At 41.9% G+C, this 13187-nt stretch overlaps 1 protein-coding gene across 4 annotated transcripts in view; it reads left to right on the plus strand.

Annotated features, from left to right (window-relative positions):
• Nucleotides 1-242: 242 nt before the first annotated feature.
• nrg1 (neuregulin 1) overlaps nt 243-13187 on the plus strand; it is a 170391-nt gene continuing 157446 nt past the window's right edge. For 2 of the 4 annotated variants that reach the window (XM_031802893.1, XM_031802894.1), the window contains exon 1: nt 244-916. In XM_031802893.1, coding sequence (XP_031658753.1) covers nt 328-916 — 589 coding nt within the window. In that variant the 5' untranslated portion in view covers nt 244-327. Of the gene's footprint in view, nt 917-13187 lie in introns of all 4 variants that reach the window. The other 2 variants (XM_031802891.1, XM_031802892.1) reach the window with 2 other exon arrangements.

Genomic DNA, 13187 nt, shown 5'->3' on the forward strand with positions numbered 1-13187 from the left:
TCAAATCAAGCACATCAATTTCCAATAAAGACAAACAATCACAACCTCAGGATTGTTATCTTCTACATTTAATTTGGTGCAAATCTTGCATGCCTAATGCACAAACAGCAGAAATTGGTGTCAAGGGAGGAAATCCTCTCACACACATGGCACAGTAAGAGCCTTTCCCATTACCAACTCCGCCCCTCTCATCTTGTAGTTTACTGTAGCAGCAACTGCGGGCTTCAGACGGATCACACTTGCTTTCACCATCAGAGCTTAGTCAAATGTTCCTTTCTTACCTGCGCGCCTCATTCAGCCTTTTAAGTCCCACTTACCTCCGTCGCAATGAGGACATACCTTGCGACCGGACAGAGTTCATTCACTATTTCGGTTGTTTGTGGGATTTTTGTGTCCTTTTCCATCTCTCCGCATGGAGGGCTCTGTGGGCTGACTTGTAATAACCCCTCTCCCGTGGCTCCGCTGCAGGAGTTGGTGCACCGGTCTAGAGTTGTGTTTGAGGGAAAGCTTCAAGAAGACGGGCGCAAGAGAGATATCAACCGACGAGAGCGGGAAAAGCTACTCAATCAAAGAGCTGGTGGTATACGGAATGAGAGCGCGGTCCAGAGAATGAAAGGAGAAGTTGATTTGTCGTCAGAGTCCGTGCCAAACAGGACGTCAGAGTCGGAACCATACCAGGTTAGGATAAGGGTCCATCAAGTATGGGAAGTAAAAGCGGGGGGGCTCGAGAAGGATTCTGTCGTTTCTATTGTCTGGAACCGGGGTGATAACTGTTTGACATTGACTAAAGACACAAGATACATGTTTTTCATGGAACCCACGAATGACACCTCGGTGTTCCACGCCGTTTTCCCACCTGTCGAGACGCGGCGAGCTGTCCGAAAGGATGTCAGCAAAGTGCTCTGCCAAGAATGTGGTAAGTGCAGGGTGATAGCCCACTCTCTGCTAATAACGTGGAACTTTCTGCTGGTCCATAATCTGACAAAATGTCATTTCAAAATGTGTGTTCAGACAGACAGGGCGTATGACCCTGTGATGCAAGGCCAAACCCCCATAAATGATAATTTCGGACAATTTTACAACTTTAAAGCATGACATTGACAGCCCAATTGTGTCCATACATTTCACTCAAGGCGAATTGGGGCAGCTGCAGTGAGCTCTGGATAAAGTTAAATATTGGAACGTAGCCAAATAATGTCATATTGTCATATCCAAAATGACTTTGGTCACTAAGGGCATGCATGATTAGGCATGTAGGCTAAATGGGCGTCATGAGATGACAAGCCATAAGGTGAGAGAGCGGTGTTTACCGGGCGGGATCACCCAGATGTGTCAATGTCGCGATACCTCGGGAGCTCTCTACACGCGGTGGTGCTGAATGTTCATTGACTGGGAATTCCAACCTCCGTTGCTAAACGGGGGTGGGGGGCACAGACGTCAGTTCACGTCTAGTTTTTATTTACATTTGGTTGAGTTAACAACTAACGTGACTTCAACGTGAAATAAACCAAAAATTGTCACCCTGTCATAGAATTTTGGTTAAAAGTTGGGTAAAAAAAAATCCCTTATGTTCTTGGCTTTTTGCAAATCCAATCAGTCTTCTACGTTGATTTAACTTCATCACATTGCATTTTTTGGGCTGAAATTATGTGGAAACAATCGTTTTTTTGCCCAGTGGACAGGTAGGCTACATTTAGCAGCACACCTCATCTGTTTTGTGATAAAAGTTTATTGAGGATGGAAATCTAGCTATGTCATTCGAAAATGTTAGACTGGCCATATTCTGTCTAAGGGGACAATCACGTTTTTTATTTGATAGTTAACCCATTCAGTTAACTGGTATTCAGGGGGTAAGAGTTCATGCTCTCACAATATTTTCTCTTACATCAATTCTCTTTTCCGATAAGGTGATACAGTTGTGTTATAAGCATATGTTGAAGATAATCTCTTACTCTTTAATCACATTCAACCACACCTAGTACATCTCATATTGTCTGTACACTGATGCAGTTATTTTATATGCCACAGAGGAAATACAAACATTCAGGAGTCGACAGACTTTATAATCAATTTTGGTTGACAGCATAATTACCCAGGGGAGGGGGTGCACTAATGTTATCAGGTTCACAATGAGGACCATTACCCAAATCCCCAGGGCATAAAGTGCACTCACTGTTCATGAACAGTGACAGTCGTTTGGGATTCAAATTCATCCAGTGGCCGTAAAATGCCCAAGATCTATAAAGGGGAATGCTTTTGTCATTTTGGAATGAGGGAGGTCCTTGTACACATCCCAGTGGCGCTCCTCTGTGACAAAACACTAATGAGAGAGAATATCATGTCTGTATTCTGCAGTGTCTACACACTGCTTGACTGCGTGTGGGTGGGAAATGACCATTATTGTGCACAATTTCAATAGTATTGATTAGGAAAAAAGTATGAATTAAATAACATAGACTCAGTTATATCATATAGGCTATGTTAGATAAGGTTGCCATTCTCGTGTTGGATTCGGCATCAGTTTTTGCAGCCACATCAAATCCTTAATTTCCAAGTAGGCTATTGCTTCATGTACTATGGGCACATACATAAATCTTGTAAGGAGCTTTGGGTTGTTCATGAGCTCAATGTTTGGTTTTTGTTTTCCTCTCAACTAGACTTTAGTACAATTGTTCAAATATGTCTGATACATTCCATTAGTTCTCCATGGAGACCCAACAATGTACTGTGAGTACAGTGCACTGTAGCCTAGATTGTCCCTTTCGTGGAACTACTGGTACAGAATGATGAGTACAGATTCTTTGTCTGTTAGTGATTGATAAACATGCCAACTCCTTCAGAACACCTATGCTATACTAAGAGTAGATCCAGTGAATGAGTGATAGTGGTTTCCATGCCCTGTAAAGAATGGGTGTGTTTTCATTCAGGTCCACCATAGCCCTGTATAGTCCATGGTGCTATGTTCACGCTCAGAGTGCCTTGAAAGAACTAAAGGGACATATGTCCATTTCCTCCCCAGCCCGAGGACAGGTGCTACTCTGATGATGTGAGGATGGATCCACCCTGGACAGAAGGGACAGCAGTGGCTCACAGTAGTAAAAAGGGTTTCAGGTGGCGAAACACAGTTTGTCATGAAAAGACCATGTGTTCCAAGTCCTGAAGCAAAACAAGGATCAAAGTAGAGAACTAGCTACTGAAGTGATTGCTAAGCAGAGGTCGCTGGGATAATGAAGGCAGTTTACACGGAGGCACATACTACTAAATGTCATTCTGGATATAGATGATGGAACAGGATCAAGTATTGGTTTCCTGATTCAAAACCGGCTATTTGACAGAGACTCAATGTAATGTGCTTAGCTTCAGCTCACAGGCCTAGAGGATAACCTCACTGTGTTCATTGTCTGTTGCTGCCCCGGTTTTAGTGGTGACTGTGTTTAGTTGGGGGGGGGAAAGGGCATCGGTGTCGAAATAAACAATGCCTGCATTCCTGTTGTGAGAACTCTTTTTTACCCATCTCAAGAGACAGTAAATGGCTCAGTGCGAAGAACAATTCTTTCAGACTGTGCAACCACACTGCACTAACGTGATTGTAAAGGCAGTTGTATGAGTCCCCTTTCAGAGAGGGAACAGTTTACGCTTTGCAGGGTCTTGGTAAATTCTTGTGAATTTACTATTTAGACCCAATCATGTGATGTTTCTACTCTTTAAACAATGTTTCCAGGACTGATTGATTGCAGAAAGCCACGCCTCCCTCGGGAATGACAAATTTGGATCTTTCCGACAGCGGACAGTTCCAGCTCATTTGCTTGATAATGGGGACAATGATAGAATAGATCTGTGATGCTTGAACGAAATAAGAGTCTTCTGAAAAGATGCTAGAACACAGGAGGCTGCTGAGGGGAGGACGGTTCATAATAACGGCCTGAACGAAGCAATGGAATGGCATCAAACACACGGAAGCCATGTGTTTGATGTATTTGATACCATTCCACTAATTCCGCTCCAGCCATTACTACGAGCCACCAACCTCCTGTGTGATAGAACGTGTACTTTGTTGAGTCATGTGACTTACTACTTCACAGATTGAAGAAAATCATTCCCAGAGTGTGGAGGACATTGTTCGAGGTGCACAATCAATGCTGCATTATATGAAACACTACAGGCACCTAGAGCTAGGCTCGTGTTGTAATACAACAGTTGATTTTGGGGGGATTATTAGATAGTCGAGCAATGCTGAAACAATTATTGTATTGTTCTGTTGGGGTAAATAATATAACTGACCCACAAAGTAATTGTAAATCCAGTGTTTATGCAGAAAATACATCGTAGACTGTTGAAGTGTATAATTAAAAGCTTCTGCAAGTTTGATTCCCCTAAGAATCTAGGCTAGTTCTCACATAATCAGGAAATAAAATAAAACAACAAGCTAGACATTCTGTTTATGGATGCTGTAGCAAGGCTTTACAAGAGAGAGAGAGGGAGAAAGATAATTTAGTTCTTATGTTTTTTTAACAGAACACTGTACTAGTGGCAGCAACATGCAGAACTGTGAGTACAACTCAGGGTGTTTTCACATATAGTCCTCTTTAAAATAACTGATCTCAGTCCTCTTACATTTTAATAGCTAATATATTGCATTTAGTTAAAATATTAGGCATAATAATTGTAAATTGAAGATACTATTAACATTATTATTAGTAACAATAAATAGCAGCAGAAAAACTGCAGATTAAATAATGCTGTAATTGAAAATTGTACATCAAATGTAGGCTACTGGCCCTTTAAGAAATAGAACGTATGTTGTACCCTGTGTTGTGATTATCACCTAATATGCTGTTGTCTTCTCACACTGTTCAAACCCTCCTGAAGTTCTCACCTATAGATCACATATTGCAAACAAATAATTGGAACTAAAAACTCCAAAAATATATTTTTTCTTTCTGTGCGTTCTTGACCATCTCTAATCAGTATAAAGAAAACTGTACACGTTTTTTCCACGAACCTGAGGTATAATCATTAGCCAAACGGTCAACTAAAACGAGAGTTTCTATTGGACAAATTCAGGTAGGTTCCTCCCTGTTTTGTTCCGTCTGCTTCCTTTTAAGAAACGTTTTGCAAGAGAAATCAAATCAAAATCAAGAATTGGTGTAATGAATACGCCCCTACATATCATCTTATCTATTTTATGGCACCAATGTGAGTGATGGGTTATGGCAGGGGAAACAGTATTGCAGTAATCTAGAGTGAGGGGTTATGGCAGGGGAAACAGTATTGCAGTAATCTAGAGTGAGGGGTTATGGCAGGGGAAACAGTATTGCAGTAATCTAGAGTGAGGGGTTATGGCAGGGGAAACAGTGTTGCAGTAATCTAGAGTGAGGGGTTATGGCAGGGGAAACAGTATTGCAGTAATCTAGAGTGAGGGGTTATGTCAGGGGAAACAGTAGAGCAGTAATCTAGAGTGAGGGGTTATGGCAGGGGAAACAGTAGTACAGTAATCTAGAGTGAGGGGTTATGGCAGGGGAAACAGTGTTGCAGTAATCTAGAGTGAGGGGTTATGTCAGGGGAAACAGTAGAGCAGTAATCTAGAGTGAGGGGTTATGGCAGGGGAAACAGTGTTACAGTAATCTAGAGTGAGGGGTTATGGCAGGGGAAACAGTGTTACAGTAATCTAGAGTGAAGGGTTATGGCAGGGGAAACAGTGTTGTAGTAATCTAGAGTGAGGGGTTATGGCAGGGGAAACAGTATTGCAGTAATCTAGAGTGATGGGTTATGGCAGGGGAAACAGTATTGCAGTAATCTAGAGTGAGGGGTTATGGCAGGGGAAACAGTGTTACAGTAATCTAGAGTGAAGGGTTATGGCAGGGGAAACAGTATTGCAGTAATCTAGAGTGATGGGTTATGGCAGGGGAAACAGTATTGCAGTAATCTAGAGTGAGGGGTTATGGCAGGGGAAACAGTGTTGCAGTAATCTAGAGTGAGGGGTTATGGCAGGGGAAACAGTATTGCAGTAATCTAGAGTGAGGGGTTATGGCAGGGGAAACAGTATTGCAGTAATCTAGAGTGAGGGGTTATGGCAGGGGAAACAGTGTTGCAGTAATCTAGAGTGAGGGGTTATGGCAGGGGAAACAGTATTGCAGTAATCTAGAGTGAGGGGTTATGTCAGGGGAAACAGTAGAGCAGTAATCTAGAGTGAGGGGTTATGGCAGGGGAAACAGTAGTACAGTAATCTAGAGTGAGGGGTTATGGCAGGGGAAACAGTGTTGCAGTAATCTAGAGTGAGGGGTTATGTCAGGGGAAACAGTAGAGCAGTAATCTAGAGTGAGGGGTTATGGCAGGGGAAACAGTGTTACAGTAATCTAGAGTGAGGGGTTATGGCAGGGGAAACAGTGTTACAGTAATCTAGAGTGAAGGGTTATGGCAGGGGAAACAGTATTGCAGTAATCTAGAGTGATGGGTTATGGCAGGGGAAACAGTATTGCAGTAATCTAGAGTGAGGGGTTATGGCAGGGGAAACAGTGTTACAGTAATCTAGAGTGAAGGGTTATGGCAGGGGAAACAGTGTTGTAGTAATCTAGAGTGAGGGGTTATGTCAGGGGAAACAGTAGAGCAGTAATCTAGAGTGAGGGGTTATGGCATGGGAAACAGTGTTGCAGTAATCTAGAGTGAGGGGTTATGTCAGGGGAAACAGTAGAGCAGTAATCTAGAGTGAGGGGTTATGGCAGGGGAAACAGTAGAGCAGTAATCTAGTGTGAGGGGTTATGGCAGGGGAAACGGTGTTGCAGTAATCTAGAGTGAGAGGTTATGGCAGGGGAAACAGTATTGCAGTAATCTAGAGTGATGGGTTATGGCAGGGGAAACAGTATTGCAGTAATCTAGAGTGAGGGGTTATGGCAGGGGAAACAGTGTTGTAGTAATCTAGAGTGAGCGGTTATGGCAGGGGAAACAGTATTGCAGTAATCTAGAGTGATGGGTTATGGCAGGGGAAACAGTATTGCAGTAATCTAGAGTGATGGGTTATGGCAGGGGAAACAGTATTGCAGTAATCTAGAGTGAGGGGTTATGGCAGGGGAAACAGTGTTACAGTAATCTAGAGTGAAGGGTTATGGCAGGGGAAACAGTGTTGTAGTAATCTAGAGTGAGGGGTTATGGCAGGGGAAACAGTATTGCAGTAATCTAGAGTGAGGGGTTATGGCAGGGGAAACAGTGTTGTAGTAATCTAGAGTGAGGGGTTATGGCAGGGGAAACAGTATTGCAGTAATCTAGAGTGAGGGGTTATGGCAGGGGAAACAGTAGAGCAGTAATCTAGAGTGAGGGGTTATGGCAGGGGAAACAGTATTGCAGTAATCTAGAGTGAGGGGTTGTGGCAAGGGAAACAGTATTGCAGTAATCTAGAGTGAGGGGTTACGGCAGGGGAAACAGTAGAGCAGTAATCTAGAGTGAGGGGTTATGGCAGGGGAAACAGTATTGCAGTAATCTAGAGTGAATGGTTATGTCAGGGGAAACAGTATTGCAGTAATCTAGTGTGAGGGGTTATGGCAGGGGAAACAGTGTTACAGTAATCTAGAGTGAGGGGTTATGGCAGGGGAAACAGTGTTACAGTAATCTAGAGTGAAGGGTTATGGCAGGGGAAACAGTGTTGTAGTAATCTAGAGTGAGGGGTTATGGCAGGGGAAACAGTATTGCAGTAATCTAGAGTGAGGGGTTATGGCAGGGGAAACAGTGTTACAGTAATCTAGAGTGAAGGGTTATGGCAGGGGAAACAGTATTGCAGTAATCTAGAGTGATGGGTTATGGCAGGGGAAACAGTATTGCAGTAATCTAGAGTGAGGGGTTATGGCAGGGGAAACAGTGTTACAGTAATCTAGAGTGAGGGGTTATGGCAGGGGAAACAGTGTTGTAGTAATCTAGAGTGAGGGGTTATGTCAGGGGAAACAGTAGAGCAGTAATCTAGAGTGAGGGGTTATGGCATGGGAAACAGTGTTGCAGTAATCTAGAGTGAGGGGTTATGTCAGGGGAAACAGTAGAGCAGTAATCTAGAGTGAGGGGTTATGGCAGGGGAAACAGTAGAGCAGTAATCTAGTGTGAGGGGTTATGGCAGGGGAAACAGTGTTGCAGTAATCTAGAGTGAGAGGTTATGGCAGGGGAAACAGTATTGCAGTAATCTAGAGTGATGGGTTATGGCAGGGGAAACAGTATTGCAGTAATCTAGAGTGAGGGGTTATGGCAGGGGAAACAGTGTTGTAGTAATCTAGAGTGAGGGGTTATGGCAGGGGAAACAGTATTGCAGTAATCTAGAGTGATGGGTTATGGCAGGGGAAACAGTATTGCAGTAATCTAGAGTGATGGGTTATGGCAGGGGAAACAGTATTGCAGTAATCTAGAGTGAGGGGTTATGGCAGGGGAAACAGTGTTACAGTAATCTAGAGTGAAGGGTTATGGCAGGGGAAACAGTGTTGTAGTAATCTAGAGTGAGGGGTTATGGCAGGGGAAACAGTATTGCAGTAATCTAGAGTGAGGGGTTATGGCAGGGGAAACAGTGTTGTAGTAATCTAGAGTGAGGGGTTATGGCAGGGGAAACAGTATTGCAGTAATCTAGAGTGAGGGGTTATGGCAGGGGAAACAGTAGAGCAGTAATCTAGAGTGAGGGGTTATGGCAGGGGAAACAGTATTGCAGTAATCTAGAGTGAGGGGTTGTGGCAAAGGAAACAGTATTGCAGTAATCTAGAGTGAGGGGTTATGGCAGGGGAAACAGTAGAGCAGTAATCTAGAGTGAGGGGTTATGGCAGGGGAAACAGTATTGCAGTAATCTAGAGTGAAGGGTTATGTCAGGGGAAACAGTATTGCAGTAATCTAGTGTGAGGGGTTATGGCAGGGGAAACAGTATTGCAGTAATCTAGAGTGAGGGGTTATGGCAGGGGAAACAGTAGAGCAGTAATCTAGAGTGAGGGGTTATGGCAGGGGAAACAGTAGAGCAGTAATCTAGAGTGAGGGGTTATGGCAGGGGAAACAGTAGAGCAGTAATCTAGAGTGAGGGGTTATGGCAGGGGAAACAGTATTGCAGTAATCTTGTTTGTGTGTGGGAATAATGACTAGTGAACCTGGGGAGCTTTGTTTTCACATTGCCCTAAAAAAGGGAACCGCAGAATTCAAGCAAACCGAACTCAGACATCCTCTCGAGATGGTCTCAGTTCGGATCGCTTCAGGGGCTCTTTTGAGGGGTATGAGATCCTTTTGGAGTGTTCACACTGCACAACAAAAATAAGTGAACTGAACTGAGTTCACAAAAATTGGCTGAAAGGGACCAAGTGTGATAACACCCTTAAAAACCTCTAAACGTCTAAACCTTTGGAGGGAGGGTGTTCTACTAAACTATCATATATAATTGTTTAAAGATGGTCATGCCAAGGATCATTTAGCTATTTGATTTAGAATTTTAGGGCACCTGTAGGTATGAAAAATATATATAAAAAATTATTTGATCAAATATCGAATTTGGCCTTTACTCCTATAGCCCATATTCATAAATGGCAAAACACAGTCAAAAAATAAATCATAAGGAATAAGGTTTTGAAGTGTCTTTCCTATATCTAGGAGAAATAAGAAAGCTCAGGAAATATTTTTGTTTTTTGGACACATATTTAACCCCTTTTTTTGGGTTGGCACAAAACTACCTCCATACTTCCATTCATTTTTATAAACCGGCACCGGTTAACTTCAGACGAGTCCCGTGACACTGGTGGGGGTCATAGAGCAAAACAGAACACCATTGTGTTGTGAGAATCTCCCCTTTCCATAGTGGGGTATTAGTTTGTAGCCCAAACGGTTCGTTTTTGTGAGAAGACAGATTTTCTCGGTTGTTTAATGGTCAGACAAACACCACCATAGCTCGGCCACCTTCCAGCGCAGCTACGGAAGACCGACATCGGAGGATGCTGCGGATTGAAACACAGCCCGTGCAGATATCTCTAGTTTAAACTGACACATTCGGATGGGGATTTTCTTATTATGTTATTTTATTGACACACTGTTAGTTTATAGAATTATTATTATTAAGACAAAACTTGAGTACAAACTTAAGACAAAAGGAATGTCTTATTCTCAAAGCCTAACATAGAGAGTCATACCCTGCACATCTATGACTGATTGCTCGTGTTTTGTCACATCAACTCCCAAATATGAGCTGACAGAATCAAAAAGAAGTCTTCTAAGATCCAACCCAGAGATCATCATAAATCACTCCGGCCTATTTTGAGGTTAGGGAAGTAAGCATTTGGACTGAGAGGTCCTATATCATTGACAGGTTAGACTGAGATATAGTTATAATCCCCCCATGTTCTGGGACAGATTATCCCATAATTCCACATTTACACAGAATGGCTCACAATTTGTCCCACATTTGACTGTTCAATCCCAATGAAATCTTGCAGTAAAAGTGACATCCTACAAAAGGGTTGTCAATTGATAAATGACTAAGTGCTTATGGACTTTCTAGGAATAGGTTACAGCTACTGTACTGTAGTTAGTTTTCCTTGATGCCAATAGGAATGTGAGAATAGGATTTTAAAGAAATATGTGCATGAGAGAAAGCACTCTGAATAATGTGGGATTATCGACTCTATTTTGTGAGCCACAAAATACTGTTTTTCTAATCAAATGCTCAATTTCAGACATCGCAGCAGTTCGAGAATGAATTAATCAAATCCAATTTGAGGTTAATGCCCAGTACACGGTGAACTGTGGATTTCTGCTGATTCTGAGAAAATGTTGGTGCCTATTTAGAGAACACTTTCATAATGAGATTTTTTGACAATACATCTGACTTTGTTTTCTGTTGGTATGAACCAGTCTCCACCATAAACCATTGCCACTATGTTGTTTTTGTACATTTTTCATGACATGCAACTAACTGCTTTAGTATTCTTCATGACACATTGCACATGATGCATTGCAAGGTTTTTAAAGAGCCATCTATATGTAGAGAGAGAGACAATTTAATATGACCCTAGGAAATAGTTGTCATCACATTGAACATTGACTGCTGACAGGGATCCAAATGTTCCCTGATGTGGAAGCCTCATATTTTGTGTATGAAAGGCCACTACTTTGCCTCATGAAGGTTAAGCCAGCAAAACTTAGTCTCTCAACTCATCGTGAAAGGTCAATGAGGTGGTAATCTACGTCTTCATTAGCTGGCATGCTCAATTTACAGGGATCTCACGACCCCTCAGAATACAAACATGTTGGTCTCGTTGTTGCTGGTTTTTATTACAGCATTCATCCAGAACAACGCTGAGAGGCTGCTCCTTTGGTTGTACAATCCTGTAGCTTTTACTTTGACTTGGATAATGTACTGTCATCTTTCGGCTGTGAACATTGCTCCAGACAGCCAAAGATGGCAATATAAGGTTTCAGCAGTGCCAATAAACAAGGCTTATCATTTGCCAATTAAGTCCAAATTGAACTGTGTCTATGGTCATTAGTTTCAACAATACCCCATACAGTAAATGGAAACCAAGACAAACGTTTCAAACTAAAATGGGCTCATGACACATTCTGGGTTGATAGTTGGTATTATATAACAGACACAAAACTATTTTTATCCCTTGATGAGATTCTCTTTGCCCCGTTATGTAATGTTTACATGTCTGGGGCTTACAAAGACAAACATGCAGTCTTTTATCATGCTGAAATCACATTAACAAATGCACTTTGGGATGAAGAATATTGAATCCCATTCTCCATTGTTTGAGATGGGCCCTTTCTGAATGTGCCTTTATCTGGGGGGGTTTCTACATTCTTTCGTAATGCTTTTCCACAACGTACCAATTCATACCAGGCATATAACATCTAAGTATCATATTTTCACATTTAATCGTATTTGTTTAATATTAGTTTTGTGAAATGCTGTGTAAAGATATATATTCTAATCATTTGGTGGGTGCTTATATTTGTGCTATTTCACACATGTACAAGTGTGGTATTATACGAGAATTATTTTGTTGTTGTTGCATATCCCTGCTCCCCCTGAGACACCCTCGGAGAGTGGGGTCACGATCAGGGTCAGCCATTATTAACGGCGACCCTGTAGCAATTAGGGTTAAGTGTCTTTCTCAAGGGCACATCAACAGATTTTTCACCTTGTCGGCTCTGGGATTCAAAGTAGCAACCTTTCAGTTACTGGCAGGGACGTCATGCACCCAAACATCTGAGGGGGAACAAAGTCTGTGTTGATGGCTAGGGGGTGGGGTGCCCCCTGTCTGTAAATTGGAGAATTTAGAATTTTACACATGCATGAAACAGCTTTTTCCTGCAATCTAGAGGCATAATCATTATGATTAATTATATAAAATAAAATAAAAACATGTTTATTTGTCTGCATATCTAAGCATATCGCTTGAGCTGTAGGTATCCTCCTGACTGGAGTTTCTTACTATGCATCTCTGCTCAAATCTGGGTAAAAGATTGAAAGGAATGTGAGTCTTATTCAGTACATTTAGTTATCGCTTCCTTTTCTAAAGTCTACCAACCATGCCAGCAAGCATACCAGCTAAGATAGTTAGACAAGCTAGCTACTCTAATTTGAGTGATTCTTCTTGGTAGCTAGTTATGAGGTTGGCAGATTGAGAACCTATCTGGGCTAGCTAAAGCCAACTTCATACAATTACTATGTGGCTAGTAGTTAGGGATGTGACAAATTTTAACATTTTATTAACATTTAAACTGCATTTTTTGTTTATCATTGAAATTATACGAAAAAATCATAAAATGACGTGAATTCACAATTCATATATGGTCTGTGTATGACCGCTGAATGGTTGTCACCAGTTACCACCGCCTATTTATACAATATATCTATTTTTCAATTTTAAACCTAACCCTAAATTAAATGAAGATCTTAAAAGCAAATTTTTTGTTTTCATTCATTTTTACGATATAGACAATTTTGTCTTTATGTCTGTGGTAACTAGTGGAAACTCTACCAGACGGTGCTTACCTTACCCACTCAACAACGATGGTAGTTAATAATGTTTTAGTTTATCTGCTGTGTGCATTTCCTCCATTTTCTCAGTTGTCAGTCGTACATGGGACTTCATGTCCCATTTCTCATCAATGTGATGGGTCGTGGCAGTGACGCATGACAGCGTCTACATAGATGTCCAACAACCTGTTGAATGGTGTTTGAGAGC

This window comes from Oncorhynchus kisutch, linkage group LG23, assembly GCF_002021735.2.
Source record: "Oncorhynchus kisutch isolate 150728-3 linkage group LG23, Okis_V2, whole genome shotgun sequence".
Classification (NCBI taxonomy): Eukaryota; Metazoa; Chordata; class Actinopteri; order Salmoniformes; family Salmonidae; genus Oncorhynchus; species Oncorhynchus kisutch.